General features: G+C 43.2%; 2 protein-coding genes across 4 annotated transcripts in view; both read right to left on the bottom strand.

The window, feature by feature from the left end:
* The window catches only part of LOC147999103 (disks large homolog 5-like), a 98,154-nt gene that overhangs the window by 62,408 nt on the left and 10,530 nt on the right, over window positions 1–25,216 (bottom strand). For 2 of the 3 annotated variants that reach the window (XM_087596124.1, XM_087596125.1), the window contains 5 exons: window positions 20,254–20,359; window positions 19,028–19,187; window positions 17,696–17,839; window positions 16,903–17,065; window positions 16,064–16,558 (listed from right to left, as the gene is read on the bottom strand). The exons of the other annotated variant lie outside the window; for it this stretch is intronic. In XM_087596124.1, the coding sequence (XP_087452250.1) occupies window positions 16,529–16,558; window positions 16,903–17,065; window positions 17,696–17,839; window positions 19,028–19,187; window positions 20,254–20,335 (579 nt within the window). In that variant the 5' untranslated portion in view covers window positions 20,336–20,359 and the 3' untranslated portion in view covers window positions 16,064–16,528. Of the gene's footprint in view, window positions 1–16,063; window positions 16,559–16,902; window positions 17,066–17,695; window positions 17,840–19,027; window positions 19,188–20,253; window positions 20,360–25,216 lie in introns of those variants that run through there. 3 annotated transcript variants of the gene reach the window in all.
* On the bottom strand, window positions 5,376–9,675 carry LOC147999104 (disks large homolog 5-like). Its single transcript, XM_087596711.1, has 5 exons — window positions 9,573–9,675; window positions 8,347–8,506; window positions 7,015–7,158; window positions 6,222–6,384; window positions 5,376–5,877 (listed from the first exon to the last, which is right to left on the bottom strand). Exons 1-5 carry the CDS (start codon window positions 9,652–9,654, stop codon window positions 5,848–5,850), a joined length of 579 nt encoding a protein of 192 aa, XP_087452837.1. The 5' UTR covers window positions 9,655–9,675; the 3' UTR covers window positions 5,376–5,847.

Raw genomic sequence — 25,216 nt, 5'->3', positions numbered from 1 at the left:
ATATAAAGCAATAAATAAATAAATAAATAATAAATAAATAAATAAATAAGAAAAAAACACAAAAATAAAAAACACAAAAAGCACAAGCCTCTCATGTGAAGTTACAGAAGAGTGATCCAGTGGTCACTTCTGACCAGGCCATTTTAGCTATGACAGTGCATAGTGACCCTTAATTTGATGGGTCCTATATAAAGCTTTGTGCAATATTGTCATTTTAACAAACCTCATCCAGAACATACATAACGACACAGGATATGATTGCCATGTCCTTGCTGTGTATCAAGTTATTTTTCTGTGTCCTTGATTGTCAGGCATATTACAGCAACAATCTGAGATGGCTGGTAGACTTGGAAGAAAGTGGATATGAAAGATCTCCGTTAGATATCAGTACAGCCATTTCTTAAGCATGAGAATCTTTTAAGCTGGCCCTCGTTTAGCCCCTAGACGTTAGACAATAGACCAGAAAGTACAGAAAGCACATTCCCACCCACTCTCTAGGAAGCTGCCCGACCATAAGAACAGAGGGTATAGAACATATTTACTGCAGGGCAATTACAAGACAGGAAACATCTCTGGGAAGCTGACTGACCACTATAGAAGTGAGATATCCTTGGTACTGAATGCAGCTGTGCTATAGGCTGACATCGCTATAGCCTTGTCCTGGGAACTCCAGAAGGGAAACACCTGCCAAGACAGATATCCTTGGTCCTTGTCCTGGGAACCCCAGGATAAGAAAATATATATCAAGTCAGACGTCCTTCCTACTGAAATAGCTACATTGATGTGGTTACGGCCTTATCCCAGGACGAGAAACATCTGCCTAGGTATTCTTGGCACCGAAATAGCTGAGCTAATGAAACTGTGTGATCGTAAATGACTGTTTAAACTGTACATTTCTGTTGTTCGAGGCTCCTCACATCCCTCCTGCGTGTGGACCATGTCGAGCCCCAGTGCATTGGTATCCCAAAGTAAACCTCTTGTTTTTACATCAAGACTGAGTCCTGTGTGTTCATGGGGTGGTGATTGTCCTCAGGACTGGAGCGAGAGTCTCCTCTGTCTGAGGGTCTTTCAGATAAAGCTATAGTTGTGGGTTACACACCTCAATTCTCATTGGCTAATGCTGTCCTCACAGTCCTTGGAGGCCCCTTTGTAAGACTACCTGTTGGAAAGTAGAAGCAGCTTTATTTGAGCTCAAAGTGAACCTGACGAGCAGCGTAGAGAACAAGATGGGGTAATTGAGAACCTGTCTAAAACCAACACAGAAACCCACCCTTCATTCAAAGTATTATCTACCAATTCTTGAATTTTTACCATTCTCTGCCAAACAGTCTTTCATTCAGGAAAGGTAGAAAAAAAACTGGAAATGATCTTTGTATTCTAAGGACCTTGATCTGTCTTTCCTTAGGTCCACGTTAAGAACAAATGAAATGGGTATCACCATCTGAACAACTTAGTATCACCTACTCAGCATTTCTAGCCTAATCCTGTGCCTATGGCAATCTCAAGCTTCCCTGAGTGTTGCTGCCCCAGCAAGAAGAATAAAGAACTGAGGTCAAACCCCAGTGAACCATTCATGGGTTAGAAGAAAGCCATCAGAGATACTGCACTTCTTTGTCCTTAGATTAAATCAAGATGATACAACGTGAATCTATTGGGCTATTCAACTATACATCTTCCTCACAAACCCACCTATCTGAGTTCATTGCTTGGCAGAATTCATGCCCCACCATCCTAGATATTTCTTGATTCATTGCTGCCAAGGGCCAGGTTTCCTGAGTTTTGTTTTTTATAGAATTGGGTGTAGTCAATCATAGTTGCCCTCTGTAAGAAATGACAAATATCTATAATAACTGACCACACTGTACTTGTGTATACAAGTACAGTAGTGGAAAATTCAGCATAACTGAGGAGTGGTAAATCACCACTGTGTCCTGGCCTTTCTCTGCCCATATCACAGCTCACAGGCGGCTGGGGCAAACCTTGAGTTCCTCTGTAGAAACAGAGTGAGGTTGAATGGACACTGAGCAGGCAGAGCAACACAGCTGAGGCAACTCAATTCCAGCAACAAATGCATTATTTGTTTCCCATCTTAACAGCTCCTTTTGAGGACTTGTCCCCACACCTAGCTTAAACACAGCATTTTCATACATGCCCGCCTGCTATTTCATATTGTTGCTGTAATATGCCTCCACATCATAGATTTCAAAAAAATATATACCTAACACTGAGAAGGGTGATGCTTGTCAACAGCTAGTGCGTTGGGGGCCCAGGTACGGTCACAAATAACCAGGACACAGGGGATGCAGAGCAAAGGCAGATGCAACTGCATGCAGCTACAAGCTTATTAACCCTTATATAGGCATGAATATGCATTACCTCACATTCCCTTTTGGCAAGATATAATAAGGTCGTTATTCCCATGATACCAGGAACGACTGAGGCAAGACTAGGCAAAGAAGTGAGAGTAAGCTAAGGCTTCTCCTTAAAATATCTGTATAGCAAATCACCCCTCTTCCTAGTATCACAATCTACTTGTCATAACCCAGAGAGCATGAGAGCTGCTTCCACAAAAAACAGACACAGTACAGCATAGTGTAAGGTAAAGTGAGAAAAACATTTCCTTCTCAAGGGCAGCGTTCCAGCCCCTGCTTGCATCTCTCAGCCATCTTTCCTTGATCCTGTCTGGGAAGTGTATCTCAGTGACTCCACAATTTCTCTCTTTGTCCTTTTGTTTTAAAAGTAACACTTTCTATAACATAGCTAATTGTCCTTGAAGGGGTTTAATCATGCAAAAAGAAAGCAATATAATATATAATGTATGCAACCTTTAATGAGTGTATCTATTTTCTTAGGGGTATTATTCAGATACCTTCCCAGATCTGGATTTAACTTTGGTAATTGTTATCTGTCTACAAAATCAACAATATCGAATGAATATTCCAGTTTTCTGGCGTAAAGTCCTCGGGAGTAAGAACTAATGATTTTGGAATTTGCTCGGTGTCTATTGTTATGTCCCTCATTTCATTTCTGATTTTTAATTCATGTATTGTCTCTCTTGTGCATTGTTAGTTTGAGGAAGGGGTTGTCTCTCTTGTGGATCTTCTCAAAAAAAAAAGAGGAAGAAAAGAAAAAGACAGCTCTTGCATTCCTTGACTTTGTATTTTTCTCTTTGTTTCTAAAGGCTTGATTTCAACCCTGAGTTTATTGCCCTTCATCAGATCCTACCAGACTCTCTATGGGATGAGGCTTTGCCTCCTCTTGATAACAGCAGCATGGAATAAATGAAGCTTCTGCTGATCTCTGTTGTGGTGTTGCACATCACAATCTCACCGAAAACCATGCATAGCCTGGTTTTAGGCTCTATTAAAGCAGCCCACTATTTCAGTGTTCCCTGCAAGGTGCCATGGAACGGTAGTAACATAATTCTGCATGCACATCGACAGGTTTCTCCACGGTCTTCTGGGTCATTTGATAATAATTTATAGTGAGTTCATGGATGAACACACACTCACACACACACACACACACACACACACACACACACACACTTTACTGACATGGTGCATATTCTTTGCACACCAAAAATAAAGTGAGCGTTACTGAAAATGCACCAATAGTGCAATCGATGGAGGGAGCTGTGGGGAAGCTGGGGCTTAGAATTACTTAAAAGACCGATGCAGATTCTCCTTCTATTGGAGGAGAAACTTGATAGACAATGTGGTTCTTTATTTTCTTTCTCTAGAGCACACAGGACTAGGGTGGCAGCTAGGGCTTTGAGCATGTTTGGCAAGTACTGTAGCACTGAATTAAATCCTAGGGCTGGAACCCTATTAATCGTCTACAACAATTACAGGGCAGGCTGGATGAAGACACTCAGCTGACAATGTGGACATCTCAAGACAGTCACTGGACAATGGCTGACACACTTGTCTGAAGACTGGAAATGTTTCTCGATCTTGGAGAGGAGAGAAGGACCCTCCAACTACACTGTTCGCTAAGGAAGTTTATTCAGGTGAGGGATGACAGGGACTGTTTTGTCTCACGTCACACATGTCAGTAGAAAATATCCTAGGTATTGGATGCCGCTGTTAGCATTAACAGAACAAAGCCCATAGTGTTGGGAAGGATAATAAATTATGAATAGGATTAGAAAACCCCAAGCCGGATCCCGGCCCGCAGCAGCTCTCTGCTCCCAGACCCGGTGAGAGAGAGACCCAACCGCCTGGTCAGGTGGGCACTCCTGAGGCTGCAGAGCGGAAGAGACCACCAACACTGCTCACCCCTGCCCACATCCCTGGCCCAAGAGGAAACTGTATAAGGCCTCTGGGCTCCCGTGGGGGAGGGCCCAGGAGCGGCAGGACCCCTGCCAGAGACACCGCCGGACCCTGAAGGAAACAGACCGGATAAACAGTTCTCTGCACCCAAATCCCGTGGGAGGGAGAGCTAAACCTTCAGAGAGGCAGACAAGCCTGGGAAACCAGAAGTGACTGCTCCCTGCACACACATCTCGGACGCCAGAGGAAAAAGCCAAAGACCATCTGGAACCCTGGTGCACTGAAGCTCCCGGAAGGGGCGGCACAGGTCTTCCTGGTTGCTGCCGCTGCAGAGAGCCCGTGGGCAGCACCCCACGAGCTAACCTGAGCCTCGGGACCACAGGTAAGTCCAAATTTTCTGCTGCAAGAAAGCTGCCTGGTGAACTCAAGACACAGGCCCACAGGAACAGCTGAAGACCTGTAGAGAGGAAAAACTACATGCCAGAAAGCAGAACACTCTGTCCCCATAACTGACTGAAAGAGAGGAAAACAGGTCTACAGCACTCCTGTCACACAGGCTTATAGGACAGTCTAGCCACTGTCAGAAATAGCAGAACAAAGTTACACTAGAGATAATCTGATGGCGAGAGGCAAGCGCAGGAACCCTATTTCCCAAAATGACGTTGATGGTCATTATCTTTCTGGTTTAATACTAATGCTGTATTGTAAGAAAAACTGAGGCACATGGTTCTCCATTAGGATTATTCTATATACCTTTGTGAAAGTTGTCATTTTTTCTGCAGCTCTACAGGCATGAGTGTGTGTTACTCAATATCTGGTGCACACAGTCAATAAGGAATGTGTGTTGTAGACTGATATAGACTAGGATGAGCAGAATACATGATAGCATGGATACAGTATGTCAGTGATTACATCATAAAGTGTGTGTCCATAAAAAAAGTCACATTATCCACACAAAGACACTATCACCCTGTGTACCCCTTGGTGGCTTTGAATTCCCTATTTACCCATGCTGCCTGGACCATGCAAAGATCCATATCCAGTTGTCAGATCTAAGTCTACAGGAGTGCAAAGGACCCTTGAATAAGATGGTCTTAAGAGTCAAGAGTTACAAATCAATTTTTATTCATAAGGAATACAATTTACAAAAAACAGGCATAAAATGAACAACTAAAATGGTATAAAAATGAAAAACAGTAACAAGAATATATAACTATGAAATAACAAAAAGAAAACTTCAATGAAAATCATAACCAAAAACATTTCTTAACAGCATTTTCTTAATGAACATTTAGAAACACAGTTGTAGTGCTGTTTCTCCTCTAGGACAAGACGTCAAGGCTGTCTCCTCAGATGTCTCTCAAATGGTGTTGTCCGTATGAGAAAGGAGAAAGACCTCAACCAGACAGGCTGGCATACGGATACATAAATGTAGGGTCTCTAAACATTGAGGAAATTATCTGAGAAGAAGAATATTCACCCACAAAAAGTCTTTGACTGTGAGGATTGTCGTCACAGGGAACTCCTGAGAGAGAAACTCATTCCTCAGGGGGCTGTCTTCCTGGGATCCGTCCTATTCCATGTCTCCTGCAGTTCCTGAGACCTGGGAGAAGAAGGCAGCTATTAAGACACGGATATGGTGGGGACACGCATACCAGCTGTCAAGTTGCTGCCTTCAGTCATGTGATATGTTATTCCTCTGTCACCATTTCTGGACTGCAGTTTCAAAAAGGGCAGAGAAGTATAATTGCCCATAATTCAGTTTCTGAAAAGTGGTTAATATCCCAGAATACTTGTGCATAGACAGAGCAATGAATAACTCTATCACATGAGGAGGGTGACTGATTGGGTGTGGGGACATTAGAAAGATGATAGGGGAAGCAAAGATGTATCCAATAGGCAAATGGTATCAGACATTGTTAATCTGACTCAGCTGCTTGTTCCTACCACATTTTGCTGGGTCTGGAGGTTTCTGGTCTTCTCCTGTTCGTCTTCATCCTTCGGGTTCAACTCAAACAAATATCGCTGTAACTCCTTGCACTCCTGCTTCAATGTGACCAACTTCTTCTTCATACATGCCTGGTCCATCAGGAGCCGGCTGTGCAGGTTGCTGGAAACACACTCTGCATAGTAAGATCCTGTAGCCTCTTCCTCCCATTCCAACTGCCAAATCCCACAAACTCCACCAGGACCCAGATACCCATAAAGACTTCATAGAATACATCTCCATACATGTAAGGCTGCTCCACAAACAGCAAACGGCCAATCCAGGGAAGAATAAATTGTTTCTGTGACCCAAGCACCTAACAGTCCATGTCTCTCCAAAAGAACAAGGGATCTACAACTACCCATGAGAGCCCAATGCATCGGGGCAACATCAATTAGTAGGCAGTAAAAAACCGCAAGAGGACAGTAGAACCAAGGGAGGTCATGCTAACCATGTGGTCCACACATTGAGCTTTGTTAAACCTGATATGACCCCAGAGGCCCAGGTCGGCCTAATAACACTCTGATGCCTGAATCAGTATAGTTCTATCCAGAGCCTTCTAAAGATGCATAGACACTGTGCTGAGAAGTCACAGTCTCTTATGGAACTGAAACTGAGTCCAAAAGACCCACGGCACAGTGATATTTAAACAGCAGAAGACATGGACCCAGAGCTGCAGGCTCTCCAGTCCAGAACAAAGAGAGGCAGCAATGGATATTCCACAAGTGATGGGCCCTTCTGACCAGTACTTACCGATAGAAGTTAATCTCCTTCTTGAGCTCCTGAAATTTCTCACGATGTTCAATGTTCTTTGTGTCTAAGTTGTGCAGTAATGAAATGACCTCTTTCTCCTTTATCTTCAAGTTTTCATAAAATGGATTTGGCCTGAAGTAGGGGCTGGCCCCAGGAAGATAGAACCCAATGAACATCGAGGTTTAGGACTATATGAACTCAGTCTGTGTCCTGTACTACCCCAGCCCTGGAAGGACACTTTCTGAATTCTACATATTTGGATCTTCTTCAGCTTCAGAAACTTGGAATTGTGTGCCCAGGACAACAGAAGCTAAGCACCCAGATAAAGGGTTCCCTGGCTCACTTTTTTCAATCAGGAGGGCTGGATCTGCATTCAAACCTGTTATGCTGTCAAGAGCCTAGGCCACAGAGCTTACCCAACCACACACACACACACACACAAACACACACACACACACACATCCAGAAACCTCTGATTTCATTTTTCCTGTTTTGACAAGTGGAATGCTACAAGCCGAATAACTAATATTCTAGAGGCAGACAGTACACATAATTCTGGAGATAAGACCAGATATTGCCACAAACTTATAATCTGCCCAAGGCATACAAGTGTATAGACAAATGTGACCACACAGGCAAAGAACTGTACTGTTGAAAGTGGGGCTTCCAAAATAAAGCACTTACACCTCCATGAAACTATTATACAGGTATATCCTGAGGTCAAAAACAGACCCCTAAATTCCAAGGGACAGGGGACATAGAAACATATAAAAGTTGTACATATGCATGCAGACCTGTGAACACACAGACACACAAACTGGGACACACCCACAAGAAAAGAAAAGTAAACAGACTCAGAGAATGAGAAAGAGAGACAAATATGGAAAGAGCACAATGAGAATCAGTAGAAATGTATGCACCATTACTGTCTCAGTGTTTAAGGCACACAGACAAGAAGGAACAGGCCTGAGCCTCAGGCCTTCTAGTTAAGCATGGAGATGAACAATGTGGGACCTGTTACCTAAGGGTGCTGCCATGAGATGATAGCGTTCAGTCACATTCCTAGCAAGTACAAACACTGTCCACAAACTCACAGCACCTAGAACCTTGCAAACTGCCACCTGTCAAGGGCTTTCCAATTGTACACTGGGAACTCATGGTCCAGTGACGTTATCCCTGAATTCTTCACTCAGATCACAAGTTCAGATTTTCAACAGGTGGAATCAGAGAGTCCATGTCCAAACTCACTCCTCACTAAGGGTCAGGTTCTGAATCTCCTCTCTATGGGAGATGAGGTTTAGAACAAGGTCGTTTGTTTGGAGCAATGCATACCTCTTGCTCATGGATCCACCTGTCACATAAAGGAGGCGATCTGTCAGCTCATTTCTCTCCTTGGTAGTTAGCTCCAGTTCTCTATTCAGCCTCTCCTCTTCCTCGTTGGCCTGCACCTTGTTTAGGACATTTTCAGGGGATGACGTCTGTCTGCAGGCCTCTGTAGGTAGAATAACACAAGTGAACCCACATGGGGCGAATGCATAGAGCATACACAGACCACAGTGAGGTCCAAACAGGAGAACATGCTTGGAAGCCAGTGTCACTGCAAGGAGTTTGGTCTATGTGTAAGAGGCATCCTAAGTGGATCACAGTTCCCCCACTACTATATAGAGACCAAGAGATGTAAGCAGCCAGGTGTTCCCTATGCCTGCCCACACAGGCTTACAAGTACCAGAGAGATGCCTTCTCCAGGATTATTATCAGGTACGCAGGCTACAACCTGGTTTCAGGACCCTCACCCCTCTGGTTTCAGAAGTCAGATCATCAATTCAGCATCCACAATGACTTGATTGATCAGGGATACTCAGATATCCTACACTGTTACTCTCGTCCAATAACTTTGCATTAAAAATTCATGTAGGGGGAGGACATGGTCAACAGACTTATTAATCCCCCCTACTGAAATGACAAATGCCCCAGAAGTGCCAGTAGGTTACAGGCTCTTTCTCTACCTGCCCCATATAGTTGGCTACTGTAGAAAAATATCTGCCACACAGAACCTCTAATGTATGAAGGTAAGATTGGTCCCGTCAGCCAGAGGTAGTCAGAGGAGTTCTAAGAATATAAGGTCATGGCCAGGAGCACAATTCTCTCCCTCTTACTACTGTCAGATAGTCACTGAATTGAAAGAAGCAATGAAAGTGAAGTACATTGATGCCCTGTTTAATTCAGAAAAGTTATACCCTCCATGACTACTTATGGTGTTATTATATCAATTTAACATACTGAATGCACTGTAAAAGTAAAGACTAGAAGTTCACCCAATAATAGCATAGGCATTGCCATATCCTCCATGTGGTTATGGAGAAACTAATGATGTGAAAACCTTGACTTTCAGGAATTGTGATAATCATGGAATTCAATATCTGTGGAGATGTTCCAGTGGTTGTGGCCCATCGCTATAAAGGCCAGCTGAAGGCCCCCACACTCACCCCTGAGAGGAAGCTCAACATACACTGCCCAGAACTTACTCCACATTCCCCATGTCCTGTGTCCATCATTACCTTTAGGTTTCGTTTGCTTCACTCTAGACTCTTCTCTATCAACATCAACTCTCCCAAAGCGCCTGAGAAGACGGGCAAACATGCCTGTGGATATATCCTTTGGACACTAAGAGAAAAAGTAGGGAATTGGTTGTCACAACGATACTGGTGACATCACAGGGATTCCAAGGTCTCTCTAGGAGACAATAGAATGTCCACGAAGGGACGGCTGATGTCATGGATAACAGACTTTACCTCCCTGCTAATGTTCTCCCTGTACTGAGCAAAAGCTGATGGACCCTTTTCAGGGGACTTCCCTGTGGCATAGCCACTGAGCACCACATGCTTCCAAAGCCAAATTTGGCTCTAGGCTTGATTGGAAAAACCTAAGTCATTGCTATGTATCTAAATGAGTGCTTCCTCCCCAATCCCTGCACAGAAATGTTTCATCCTACCTCAAATTCTCCTCAGTCAGCAATATTACCCATTAAAGATTACTGAGAAATCACACCAGTTCCTATAAGTAGCCAAAGAGGTCTCCTGTCTCATCATGTGCAGGTGCATGAAATCACACCCAGAAATAGCCTGTAGGGTAGGTTGCAATGTGGGTGTGTGTTATAGGTACAACCTGAAGCTTTGTGCTTAACATTTGACAGTTGCCACCAGATTCCTTAGGAGAAAGAATTGCATTCATTATGGTCCTGGCAACAATGTGGTGATCTGTTAGCAGAGGAAACTGAAATATTGGAGCCACCAGTGAATGCACCCTCAGGCTGAGTGTGGGGCTCTCCTCTTTGCACTTAAGTTACCAAAGTAGGATTGCTTACAGGCCTCTCTAAGCTATAACGTGTGATTTCATCTGAAAAATAAAATAGTCAGCAAATGTGGGGGGGGGGGGAATGCAGCCAAAGGAGTAGGACAAGCCTAGAGATATAACTCAGTGGACAGAGTAAGAAACAAGCATCTTCACTCCTGTTTCATGGATCACCCTACAAAACACAAAAGCATCTATCCTACTAAAAAAAAAAAACAGTTATTTTAATGAATGCATACACTAATACTGTTTACAGTATTAGTGGCAAAGCTCAGATTTTGGGGGCAGATCCATGACTTGAACTATCTTCCTGACAACATATAAAGCAATAAATAAATAAATAAATAATAAATAAATAAATAAATAAGAAAAAAACACAAAAATAAAAAACACAAAAAGCACAAGCCTCTCATGTGAAGTTACAGAAGAGTGATCCAGTGGTCACTTCTGACCAGGCCATTTTAGCTATGACAGTGCATAGTGACCCTTAATTTGATGGGTCCTATATAAAGCTTTGTGCAATATTGTCATTTTAACAAACCTCATCCAGAACATACATAACGACACAGGATATGATTGCCATGTCCTTGCTGTGTATCAAGTTATTTTTCTGTGTCCTTGATTGTCAGGCATATTACAGCAACAATCTGAGATGGCTGGTAGACTTGGAAGAAAGTGGATATGAAAGATCTCCGTTAGATATCAGTACAGCCATTTCTTAAGCATGAGAATCTTTTAAGCTGGCCCTCGTTTAGCCCCTAGACGTTAGACAATAGACCAGAAAGTACAGAAAGCACATTCCCACCCACTCTCTAGGAAGCTGCCCGACCATAAGAACAGAGGGTATAGAACATATTTACTGCAGGGCAATTACAAGACAGGAAACATCTCTGGGAAGCTGACTGACCACTATAGAAGTGAGATATCCTTGGTACTGAATGCAGCTGTGCTATAGGCTGACATCGCTATAGCCTTGTCCTGGGAACTCCAGAAGGGAAACACCTGCCAAGACAGATATCCTTGGTCCTTGTCCTGGGAACCCCAGGATAAGAAAATATATATCAAGTCAGACGTCCTTCCTACTGAAATAGCTACATTGATGTGGTTACGGCCTTATCCCAGGACGAGAAACATCTGCCTAGGTATTCTTGGCACCGAAATAGCTGAGCTAATGAAACTGTGTGATCGTAAATGACTGTTTAAACTGTACATTTCTGTTGTTCGAGGCTCCTCACATCCCTCCTGCGTGTGGACCATGTCGAGCCCCAGTGCATTGGTATCCCAAAGTAAACCTCTTGTTTTTACATCAAGACTGAGTCCTGTGTGTTCATGGGGTGGTGATTGTCCTCAGGACTGGAGCGAGAGTCTCCTCTGTCTGAGGGTCTTTCAGATAAAGCTATAGTTGTGGGTTACACACCTCAATTCTCATTGGCTAATGCTGTCCTCACAGTCCTTGGAGGCCCCTTTGTAAGACTACCTGTTGGAAAGTAGAAGCAGCTTTATTTGAGCTCAAAGTGAACCTGACGAGCAGCGTAGAGAACAAGATGGGGTAATTGAGAACCTGTCTAAAACCAACACAGAAACCCACCCTTCATTCAAAGTATTATCTACCAATTCTTGAATTTTTACCATTCTCTGCCAAACAGTCTTTCATTCAGGAAAGGTAGAAAAAAAACTGGAAATGATCTTTGTATTCTAAGGACCTTGATCTGTCTTTCCTTAGGTCCACGTTAAGAACAAATGAAATGGGTATCACCATCTGAACAACTTAGTATCACCTACTCAGCATTTCTAGCCTAATCCTGTGCCTATGGCAATCTCAAGCTTCCCTGAGTGTTGCTGCCCCAGCAAGAAGAATAAAGAACTGAGGTCAAACCCCAGTGAACCATTCATGGGTTAGAAGAAAGCCATCAGAGATACTGCACTTCTTTGTCCTTAGATTAAATCAAGATGATACAACGTGAATCTATTGGGCTATTCAACTATACATCTTCCTCACAAACCCACCTATCTGAGTTCATTGCTTGGCAGAATTCATGCCCCACCATCCTAGATATTTCTTGATTCATTGCTGCCAAGGGCCAGGTTTCCTGAGTTTTGTTTTTTATAGAATTGGGTGTAGTCAATCATAGTTGCCCTCTGTAAGAAATGACAAATATCTATAATAACTGACCACACTGTACTTGTGTATACAAGTACAGTAGTGGAAAATTCAGCATAACTGAGGAGTGGTAAATCACCACTGTGTCCTGGCCTTTCTCTGCCCATATCACAGCTCACAGGCGGCTGGGGCAAACCTTGAGTTCCTCTGTAGAAACAGAGTGAGGTTGAATGGACACTGAGCAGGCAGAGCAACACAGCTGAGGCAACTCAATTCCAGCAACAAATGCATTATTTGTTTCCCATCTTAACAGCTCCTTTTGAGGACTTGTCCCCACACCTAGCTTAAACACAGCATTTTCATACATGCCCGCCTGCTATTTCATATTGTTGCTGTAATATGCCTCCACATCATAGATTTCAAAAAAATATATACCTAACACTGAGAAGGGTGATGCTTGTCAACAGCTAGTGCGTTGGGGGCCCAGGTACGGTCACAAATAACCAGGACACAGGGGATGCAGAGCAAAGGCAGATGCAACTGCATGCAGCTACAAGCTTATTAACCCTTATATAGGCATGAATATGCATTACCTCACATTCCCTTTTGGCAAGATATAATAAGGTCGTTATTCCCATGATACCAGGAACGACTGAGGCAAGACTAGGCAAAGAAGTGAGAGTAAGCTAAGGCTTCTCCTTAAAATATCTGTATAGCAAATCACCCCTCTTCCTAGTATCACAATCTACTTGTCATAACCCAGAGAGCATGAGAGCTGCTTCCACAAAAAACAGACACAGTACAGCATAGTGTAAGGTAAAGTGAGAAAAACATTTCCTTCTCAAGGGCAGCGTTCCAGCCCCTGCTTGCATCTCTCAGCCATCTTTCCTTGATCCTGTCTGGGAAGTGTATCTCAGTGACTCCACAATTTCTCTCTTTGTCCTTTTGTTTTAAAAGTAACACTTTCTATAACATAGCTAATTGTCCTTGAAGGGGTTTAATCATGCAAAAAGAAAGCAATATAATATATAATGTATGCAACCTTTAATGAGTGTATCTATTTTCTTAGGGGTATTATTCAGATACCTTCCCAGATCTGGATTTAACTTTGGTAATTGTTATCTGTCTACAAAATCAACAATATCGAATGAATATTCCAGTTTTCTGGCGTAAAGTCCTCGGGAGTAAGAACTAATGATTTTGGAATTTGCTCGGTGTCTATTGTTATGTCCCTCATTTCATTTCTGATTTTTAATTCATGTATTGTCTCTCTTGTGCATTGTTAGTTTGAGGAAGGGGTTGTCTCTCTTGTGGATCTTCTCAAAAAAAAAAGAGGAAGAAAAGAAAAAGACAGCTCTTGCATTCCTTGACTTTGTATTTTTCTCTTTGTTTCTAAAGGCTTGATTTCAACCCTGAGTTTATTGCCCTTCATCAGATCCTACCAGACTCTCCATGGGATGAGGCTTTGCCTCCTCTTGATAACAGCAGCATGGAATAAATGAAGCTTCTGCTGATCTCTGTTGTGGTGTTGCACATCACAATCTCACCGAAAACCATGCATAGCCTGGTTTTAGGCTCTATTAAAGCAGCCCACTATTTCAGTGTTCCCTGCAAGGTGCCATGGAACGGTAGTAACATAATTCTGCATGCACATCGACAGGTTTCTCCACGGTCTTCTGGGTCATTTGATAATAATTTATAGTGAGTTCATGGATGAACACACACTCACACACACACACACACACACACACACACACACACACTTTACTGACATGGTGCATATTCTTTGCACACCAAAAATAAAGTGAGCGTTACTGAAAATGCACCAATAGTGCAATCGATGGAGGGAGCTGTGGGGAAGCTGGGGCTTAGAATTACTTAAAAGACCGATGCAGATTCTCCTTCTATTGGAGGAGAAACTTGATAGACAATGTGGTTCTTTATTTTCTTTCTCTAGAGCACACAGGACTAGGGTGGCAGCTAGGGCTTTGAGCATGTTTGGCAAGTACTGTAGCACTGAATTAAATCCTAGGGCTGGAACCCTATTAATCGTCTACAACAATTACAGGGCAGGCTGGATGAAGACACTCAGCTGACAATGTGGACATCTCAAGACAGTCACTGGACAATGGCTGACACACTTGTCTGAAGACTGGAAATGTTTCTCGATCTTGGAGAGGAGAGAAGGACCCTCCAACTACACTGTTCGCTAAGGAAGTTTATTCAGGTGAGGGATGACAGGGACTGTTTTGTCTCACGTCACACATGTCAGTAGAAAATATCCTAGGTATTGGATGCCGCTGTTAGCATTAACAGAACAAAGCCCATAGTGTTGGGAAGGATAATAAATTATGAATAGGATTAGAAAACCCCAAGCCGGATCCCGGCCCGCAGCAGCTCTCTGCTCCCAGACCCGGTGAGAGAGAGACCCAACCGCCTGGTCAGGTGGGCACTCCTGAGGCTGCAGAGCGGAAGAGACCACCAACACTGCTCACCCCTGCCCACATCCCTGGCCCAAGAGGAAACTGTATAAGGCCTCTGGGCTCCCGTGGGGGAGGGCCCAGGAGCGGCAGGACCCCTGCCAGAGACACCGCCGGACCCTGAAGGAAACAGACCGGATAAACAGTTCTCTGCACCCAAATCCCGTGGGAGGGAGAGCTAAACCTTCAGAGAGGCAGACAAGCCTGGGAAACCAGAAGTGACTGCTCCCTGCACACACATCTCGGACGCCAGAGGAAAAAGCCAAAGACCATCTGGAACCCTGGTGCACTGAAGCTCCCGGAAGGGGCGGCACAGGTCTTCCTGGTTGCTGCCGCTGCAGAGAGCCCGTGGGCAGCACCCCACGAGCTAACCTGAGCCTCGGGACCACAGGTAAGTCCAAATTTTCTGCTGCAAGAAAGCTGCCTGGTGAACTCAAGACACAGGCCCACAGGAACAGCTGAAGACCTGTAGAGAGGAAAAACTACATGCCAGAAAGCAGAACACTCTGTCCCCATAACTGACTGAAAGAGAGGAAAACAGGTCTACAGCACTCCTGTCACACAGGCTTATAGGACAGTCTAGCCACTGTCAGAAATAGCAGAACAAAGTTACACTAGAGATAATCTGATGGCGAGAGGCAAGCGCAGGAACCCTATTTCCCAAAATGACGTTGATGGTCATTATCTTTCTGGTTTAATACTAATGCTGTATTGTAAGAAAAACTGAGGCACATGGTTCTCCATTAGGATTATTCTATATACCTTTGTGAAAGTTGTCATTTTTTCTGCAGCTCTACAGGCATGAGTGTGTGTTACTCAATATCTGGTGCACACAGTCAATAAGGAATGTGTGTTGTAGACTGATATAGACTAGGATGAGCAGAATACATGATAGCATGGATACAGTATGTCAGTGATTACATCATAAAGTGTGTGTCCATAAAAAAAGTCACATTATCCACACAAAGACACTATCACCCTGTGTACCCCTTGGTGGCTTTGAATTCCCTATTTACCCATGCTGCCTGGACCATGCAAAGATCCATATCCAGTTGTCAGATCTAAGTCTACAGGAGTGCAAAGGACCCTTGAATAAGATGGTCTTAAGAGTCAAGAGTTACAAATCAATTTTTATTCATAAGGAATACAATTTACAAAAAACAGGCATAAAATGAACAACTAAAATGGTATAAAAATGAAAAACAGTAACAAGAATATATAACTATGAAATAACAAAAAGAAAACTTCAATGAAAATCATAACCAAAAACATTTCTTAACAGCATTTTCTTAATGAACATTTAGAAACACAGTTGTAGTGCTGTTTCTCCTCTAGGACAAGACGTCAAGGCTGTCTCCTCAGATGTCTCTCAAATGGTGTTGTCCGTATGAGAAAGGAGAAAGACCTCAACCAGACAGGCTGGCATACGGATACATAAATGTAGGGTCTCTAAACATTGAGGAAATTATCTGAGAAGAAGAATATTCACCCACAAAAAGTCTTTGACTGTGAGGATTGTCGTCACAGGGAACTCCTGAGAGAGAAACTCATTCCTCAGGGGGCTGTCTTCCTGGGATCCGTCCTATTCCATGTCTCCTGCAGTTCCTGAGACCTGGGAGAAGAAGGCAGCTATTAAGACACGGATATGGTGGGGACACGCATACCAGCTGTCAAGTTGCTGCCTTCAGTCATGTGATATGTTATTCCTCTGTCACCATTTCTGGACTGCAGTTTCAAAAAGGGCAGAGAAGTATAATTGCCCATAATTCAGTTTCTGAAAAGTGGTTAATATCCCAGAATACTTGTGCATAGACAGAGCAATGAATAACTCTATCACATGAGGAGGGTGACTGATTGGGTGTGGGGACATTAGAAAGATGATAGGGGAAGCAAAGATGTATCCAATAGGCAAATGGTATCAGACATTGTTAATCTGACTCAGCTGCTTGTTCCTACCACATTTTGCTGGGTCTGGAGGTTTCTGGTCTTCTCCTGTTCGTCTTCATCCTTCGGGTTCAACTCAAACAAATATCGCTGTAACTCCTTGCACTCCTGCTTCAATGTGACCAACTTCTTCTTCATACATGCCTGGTCCATCAGGAGCCGGCTGTGCAGGTTGCTGGAAACACACTCTGCATAGTAAGATCCTGTAGCCTCTTCCTCCCATTCCAACTGCCAAATCCCACAAACTCCACCAGGACCCAGATACCCATAAAGACTTCATAGAATACATCTCCATACATGTAAGGCTGCTCCACAAACAGCAAACGGCCAATCCAGGGAAGAATAAATTGTTTCTGTGACCCAAGCACCTAACAGTCCATGTCTCTCCAAAAGAACAAGGGATCTACAACTACCCATGAGAGCCCAATGCATCGGGGCAACATCAATTAGTAGGCAGTAAAAAACCGCAAGAGGACAGTAGAACCAAGGGAGGTCATGCTAACCATGTGGTCCACACATTGAGCTTTGTTAAACCTGATATGACCCCAGAGGCCCAGGTCGGCCTAATAACACTCTGATGCCTGAATCAGTATAGTTCTATCCAGAGCCTTCTAAAGATGCATAGACACTGTGCTGAGAAGTCACAGTCTCTTATGGAACTGAAACTGAGTCCAAAAGACCCACGGCACAGTGATATTTAAACAGCAGAAGACATGGACCCAGAGCTGCAGGCTCTCCAGTCCAGAACAAAGAGAGGCAGCAATGGATATTCCACAAGTGATGGGCCCTTCTGACCAGTACTTACCGATAGAAGTTAATCTCCTTCTTGAGCTCCTGAAATTTCTCACGATGTTCAATGTTCTTTGTGTCTAAGTTGTGCAGTAATGAAATGACCTCTTTCTCCTTTATCTTCAAGTTTTCATAAAATGGATTTGGCCTGAAGTAGGGGCTGGCCCCAGGAAGATAGAACCCAATGAACATCGAGGTTTAGGACTATATGAACTCAGTCTGTGTCCTGTACTACCCCAGCCCTGGAAGGACACTTTCTGAATTCTACATATTTGGATCTTCTTCAGCTTCAGAAACTTGGAATTGTGTGCCCAGGACAACAGAAGCTAAGCACCCAGATAAAGGGTTCCCTGGCTCACTTTTTTGAATCAGGAGGGCTGGATCTGCATTCAAACCTGTTATGCTGTCAAGAGCCTAGGCCACAGAGCTTACCCAACCACACACACACACACACACAAACACACACACACACACACATCCAGAAACCTCTGATTTCATTTTTCCTGTTTTGACAAGTGGAATGCTACAAGCCGAATAACTAATATTCTAGAGGCAGACAGTACACATAATTCTGGAGATAAGACCAGATATTGCCACAAACTTATAATCTGCCCAAGGCATACAAGTGTATAGACAAATGTGACCACACAGGCAAAGAACTGTACTGTTGAAAGTGGGGCTTCCAAAATAAAGCACTTACACCTCCATGAAACTATTATACAGGTATATCCTGAGGTCAAAAACAGACCCCTAAATTCCAAGGGACAGGGGACATAGAAACATATAAAAGTTGTACATATGCATGCAGACCTGTGAACACACAGACACACAAACTGGGACACACCCACAAGAAAAGAAAAGTAAACAGACTCAGAGAATGAGAAAGACAGACAGATATGGAAAGAGAACAATGAGAATCAGTAGAAATGTATGCACCATTACTGTCTCAGTGTTTAAGGCACACAGACAAGAAGGAACAGGCCTGAGCCTCAGGCCTTCTAGTTAAGCATGGAGATGAACAATGTGGGACCTGTTACCTAAGGGTGCTGCCATGAGATGATAGCGTTCAGTCACATTCCTAGCAAGTACAAACACTGTCCACAAACTCACAGCACCTAGAACCTTGCAAACTGCCACCTGTCAAGGGCTTTCCAATTGTACACTGGGAACTCATGCTCCAGTGACGTTATCCCTGAATTCTTCACTCAGATCACAAGTTCAGATTTTCAACAGGTGGAATCAGAGAGTCCATTTCCAAACTCACTCCTCACTAAGGGTCAGGTTCTGAATCTCCTCTCTATGGGAGATGAGGTTTAGAACAAGGTCGTTTGTTTGGAGCAATGCATACCTCTTGCTCATGGATCCACCTGTCACATAAAGGAGGCGATCTGTCAGCTCATTTCTCTCCTTGGTAGTTAGCTCCAGTTCTCTATTCAGCCTCTCCTCTTCCTCGTTGGCCTGCACCTTGTTTAGGACATTTTCAGGGGATGACGTCTGTCTGCAGGCCTCTGTAGGTAGAATAACACAAGTGAACCCACATGGGGCGAATGCATAGAGCATACACAGACCACAGTGAGGTCCAAACAGGAGAACATGCTTGGAAGCCAGTGTCACTGCAAGGAGTTTGGTCTATGTGTAAGAGGCATCCTAAGTGGATCACAGTTCCCCCACTACTATATAGAGACCAAGAGATGTAAGCAGCCAGGTGTTCCCTATGCCTGCCCACACAGGCTTACAAGTACCAGAGAGATGCCTTCTCCAGGATTATTATCAGGTACGCAGGCTACAACCTGGTTTCAGGACCCTCACCCCTCTGGTTTCAGAAGTCAGATCATCAATTCAGCATCCACAATGACTTGATTGATCAGGGATACTCAGATATCCTACACTGTTACTCTCGTCCAATAACTTTGCATTAAAAATTCATGTAGGGGGAGGACATGGTCAACAGACTTATTAATTCCCCCTACTGAAATGACAAATGCCCCAGAAGTGCCAGTAGGTTACAGGCTCTTTCTCTACCTGCCCCATATAGTTGGCTACTGTAGAAAAATATCTGCCACACAGAACCTCTAATGTATGAAGGTAAGATTGGTCCCGTCAGCCAGAGGTAGTCAGAGGAGTTCTAAGAATATAAGGTCATGGCCAGGAGCACAATTCTCTCCCTCTTACTACTGTCAGATAGTCACTGAATTGAAAGAAGCAATGAAAGTGAAGTACATTGATGCCCTGTTTAATTCAGAAAAGTTATACCCTCCATGACTACTTATGGTGTTATTATATCAATTTAACATACTGAATGCACTGTAAAAGTAAAGACTAGAAGTTCACCCAATAATAGCATAGGCATTGCCATATCCTCCATGTGGTTATGGAGAAACTAATGATGTGAAAACCTTGACTTTCAGGAATTGTGATAATCATGGAATTCAATATCTGTGGAGATGTTCCAGTGGTTGTGGCCCATCGCTATAAAGGCCAGCTGAAGGCCCCCACACTCACCCCTGAGAGGAAGCTCAACATACACTGCCCAGAACTTACTCCACATTCCCCATGTCCTGTGTCCATCATTACCTTTAGGTTTCGTTTGCTTCACTCTAGACTCTTCTCTATCAACATCAACTCTCCCAAAGCGCCTGAGAAGACGGGCAAACATGCCTGTGGATATATCCTTTGGACACTAAGAGAAAAAGTAGGGAATTGGTTGTCACAACGATACTGGTGACATCACAGGGATTCCAAGGTCTCTCTAGGAGACAATAGAATGTCCACGAAGGGACGGCTGATGTCATGGATAACAGACTTTACCTCCCTGCTAATGTTCTCCCTGTACTGAGCAAAAGCTGATGGACCCTTTTCAGGGGACTTCCCTGTGGCATAGCCACTGAGCACCACATGCTTCCAAAGCCAAATTTGGCTCTAGGCTTGATTGGAAAAACCTAAGTCATTGCTATGTATCTAAATGAGTGCTTCCTCCCCAATCCCTGCACAGAAATGTTTCATCCTACCTCAAATTCTCCTCAGTCAGCAATATTACCCATTAAAGATTACTGAGAAATCACACCAGTTCCTATAAGTAGCCAAAGAGGTCTCCTGTCTCATCATGTGCAGGTGCATGAAATCACACCCAGAAATAGCCTGTAGGGTAGGTTGCAATGTGGGTGTGTGTTATAGGTACAACCTGAAGCTTTGTGCTTAACATTTGACAGTTGCCACCAGATTCCTTAGGAGAAAGAATTGCATTCATTATGGTCCTGGCAACAATGTGGTGATCTGTTAGCAGAGGAAACTGAAATATTGGAGCCACCAGTGAATGCACCCTCAGGCTGAGTGTGGGGCTCTCCTCTTTGCACTTAAGTTACCAAAGTAGGATTGCTTACAGGCCTCTCTAAGCTATAACGTGTGATTTCATCTGAAAAATAAAATAGTCAGCAAATGTGGGGGGGGGGGATGCAGCCAAAGGAGTAGGACAAGCCTAGAGATATAACTCAGTGGACAGAGTAAGAAACAAGCATCTTCACTCCTGTTTCATGGATCACCCTACAAAACACAAAAGCATCTATCCTACTAAAAAAAAAAAAACAGTTATTTTAATGAATGCATACACTAATACTGTTTACAGTATTAGTGGCAAAGCTCAGATTTTGGGGGCAGATCCATGACTTGAACTATCTTCCTGACAACATATAAAGCAATAAATAAATAAATAAATAATAAATAAATAAATAAATAAGAAAAAAACACAAAAATAAAAAACACAAAAAGCACAAGCCTCTCATGTGAAGTTACAGAAGAGTGATCCAGTGGTCACTTCTGACCAGGCCATTTTAGCTATGACAGTGCATAGTGACCCTTAATTTGATGGGTCCTATATAAAGCTTTGTGCAATATTGTCATTTTAACAAACCTCATCCAGAACATACATAACGACACAGGATATGATTGCCATGTCCTTGCTGTGTATCAAGTTATTTTTCTGTGTCCTTGATTGTCAGGCATATTACAGCAACAATCTGAGATGGCTGGTAGACTTGGAAGAAAGTGGATATGAAAGATCTCCGTTAGATATCAGTACAGCCATTTCTTAAGCATGAGAATCTTTTAAGCTGGCCCTCGTTTAGCCCCTAGACGTTAGACAATAGACCAGAAAGTACAGAAAGCACATTCCCACCCACTCTCTAGGAAGCTGCCCGACCATAAGAACAGAGGGTATAGAACATATTTACTGCAGGGCAATTACAAGACAGGAAACATCTCTGGGAAGCTGACTGACCACTATAGAAGTGAGATATCCTTGGTACTGAATGCAGCTGTGCTATAGGCTGACATCGCTATAGCCTTGTCCTGGGAACTCCAGAAGGGAAACACCTGCCAAGACAGATATCCTTGGTCCTTGTCCTGGGAACCCCAGGATAAGAAAATATATATCAAGTCAGACGTCCTTCCTACTGAAATAGCTACATTGATGTGGTTACGGCCTTATCCCAGGACGAGAAACATCTGCCTAGGTATTCTTGGCACCGAAATAGCTGAGCTAATGAAACTGTGTGATCGTAAATGACTGTTTAAACTGTACATTTCTGTTGTTCGAGGCTCCTCACATCCCTCCTGCGTGTGGACCATGTCGAGCCCCAGTGCATTGGTATCCCAAAGTAAACCTCTTGTTTTTACATCAAGACTGAGTCCTGTGTGTTCATGGGGTGGTGATTGTCCTCAGGACTGGAGCGAGAGTCTCCTCTGTCTGAGGGTCTTTCAGATAAAGCTATAGTTGTGGGTTACACACCTCAATTCTCATTGGCTAATGCTGTCCTCACAGTCCTTGGAGGCCCCTTTGTAAGACTACCTGTTGGAAAGTAGAAGCAGCTTTATTTGAGCTCAAAGTGAACCTGACGAGCAGCGTAGAGAACAAGATGGGGTAATTGAGAACCTGTCTAAAACCAACACAGAAACCCACCCTTCATTCAAAGTATTATCTACCAATTCTTGAATTTTTACCATTCTCTGCCAAACAGTCTTTCATTCAGGAAAGGTAGAAAAAAAACTGGAAATGATCTTTGTATTCTAAGGACCTTGATCTGTCTTTCCTTAGGTCCACGTTAAGAACAAATGAAATGGGTATCACCATCTGAACAACTTAGTATCACCTACTCAGCATTTCTAGCCTAATCCTGTGCCTATGGCAATCTCAAGCTTCCCTGAGTGTTGCTGCCCCAGCAAGAAGAATAAAGAACTGAGGTCAAACCCCAGTGAACCATTCATGGGTTAGAAGAAAGCCATCAGAGATACTGCACTTCTTTGTCCTTAGATTAAATCAAGATGATACAACGTGAATCTATTGGGCTATTCAACTATACATCTTCCTCACAAACCCACCTATCTGAGTTCATTGCTTGGCAGAATTCATGCCCCACCATCCTAGATATTTCTTGATTCATTGCTGCCAAGGGCCAGGTTTCCTGAGTTTTGTTTTTTATAGAATTGGGTGTAGTCAATCATAGTTGCCCTCTGTAAGAAATGACAAATATCTATAATAACTGACCACACTGTACTTGTGTATACAAGTACAGTAGTGGAAAATTCAGCATAACTGAGGAGTGGTAAATCACCACTGTGTCCTGGCCTTTCTCTGCCCATATCACAGCTCACAGGCGGCTGGGGCAAACCTTGAGTTCCTCTGTAGAAACAGAGTGAGGTTGAATGGACACTGAGCAGGCAGAGCAACACAGCTGAGGCAACTCAATTCCAGCAACAAATGCATTATTTGTTTCCCATCTTAACAGCTCCTTTTGAGGACTTGTCCCCACACCTAGCTTAAACACAGCATTTTCATACATGCCCGCCTGCTATTTCATATTGTTGCTGTAATATGCCTCCACATCATAGATTTCAAAAAAATATATACCTAACACTGAGAAGGGTGATGCTTGTCAACAGCTAGTGCATTGGGGGCCCAGGTACGGTCACAAATAACCAGGACACAGGGGATGCAGAGCAAAGGCAGATGCAACTGCATGCAGCTACAAGCTTATTAACCCTTATATAGGCATGAATATGCATTACCTCACATTCCCTTTTGGCAAGATATAATAAGGTCGTTATTCCCATGATACCAGGAACGACTGAGGCAAGACTAGGCAAAGAAGTGAGAGTAAGCTAAGGCTTCTCCTTAAAATATCTGTATAGCAAATCACCCCTCTTCCTAGTATCACAATCTACTTGTCATAACCCAGAGAGCATGAGAGCTGCTTCCACAAAAAACAGACACAGTACAGCATAGTGTAAGGTAAAGTGAGAAAAACATTTCCTTCTCAAGGGCAGCGTTCCAGCCCCTGCTTGCATCTCTCAGCCATCTTTCCTTGATCCTGTCTGGGAAGTGTATCTCAGTGACTCCACAATTTCTCTCTTTGTCCTTTTGTTTTAAAAGTAACACTTTCTATAACATAGCTAATTGTCCTTGAAGGGGTTTAATCATGCAAAAAGAAAGCAATATAATATATAATGTATGCAACCTTTAATGAGTGTATCTATTTTCTTAGGGGTATTATTCAGATACCTTCCCAGATCTGGATTTAACTTTGGTAATTGTTATCTGTCTACAAAATCAACAATATCGAATAAATATTCCAGTTTTCTGGCGTAAAGTCCTCGGGAGTAAGAACTAATGATTTTGGAATTTGCTCGGTGTCTATTGTTATGTCCCTCATTTCATTTCTGATTTTTAATTCATGTATTGTCTCTCTTGTGCATTGTTAGTTTGAGGAAGGGGTTGTCTCTCTTGTGGATCTTCTCAAAAAAAAAAAAAGAGGAAGAAAAGAAAAAGACAGCTCTTGCTTTCCTTGACTTTGTATTTTTCTCTTTGTTTCTAAAGGCTTGATTTCAACCCTGAGTTTACTCCTTTCATCAGATCCTACCAGACTCTCTATGGGATGAGGCTTTGCCTCACTTGGTAACAGCAGCATGGAAAAAATGAAGCTTCTGCTGATCTCTGTTGTGGTGTTGCACATCACAATCTCACCGAAAACCATGCATAGCCTGGTTTTAGGCTCTATTAAAGCAGCCCAGTATTTCAGTGTTACCTGCAAGGTGCCATGGAACGGTAGTAACATAATTCTGCATGCACATCGACAGGTTTCTCCACGGTCTTCTGGGTCATTTGATAATAATTTATAGTGAGTTCATGGATGAACACACACACACACACACACACACACACACACACACACACACACTTTACTTACATGGTGCATATTCTTTGCACACCAAAAAGAAAGTGAGAATTACTGAAAATGCACCAATAGTGCAATCGATGCAGGGAGCTGTGGGGAAGCTGGGGCTTAGAGTTACTTAAAAGACTGGATGCAGATTCTCCTTCTATTGGAGGAGAAACTTGATAGACAATGTGGTTCTTTATTTTCTTTCTCTAGAGCACACAGGACTAGGGTGGCAGCTAGGGCTTTGAGCATGTTTGGCAAGTACTGTAGCACTGAATTAAATCCTAGGGCTGGAACCCTATTAATCATCTACAACAATTACAGGG

This window comes from Rattus norvegicus, chromosome 19 (assembly GCF_021556685.1).
Source record: "Rattus norvegicus strain SHRSP/BbbUtx chromosome 19, alternate assembly SHRSP_T2T, whole genome shotgun sequence".
NCBI classification, from domain to species: domain Eukaryota; kingdom Metazoa; phylum Chordata; class Mammalia; order Rodentia; family Muridae; genus Rattus; species Rattus norvegicus.
The sequence above is the reverse complement of the archived record's forward strand: the minus strand, read 5'-3'. Positions and strand labels throughout refer to the sequence as shown.

Coding starts and splice junctions, on each gene's coding strand:
- LOC147999104 (XM_087596711.1), bottom strand. CDS start 9,654: ATGTTTGCCCGTCTTCTCAGGCGCTTTGGGAGAGTTGATGTTGATAGA. Junction 7,159..8,346: donor GGTGGATCCATGAGCAAGAG/GTATGCATTGCT, acceptor TCCTGGGGCCAG/CCCCTACTTCAGGCCAAATC. Junction 6,385..7,014: donor AAGGAGATTAACTTCTATCG/GTAAGTACTGGT, acceptor GTGTGTTTCCAG/CAACCTGCACAGCCGGCTCC.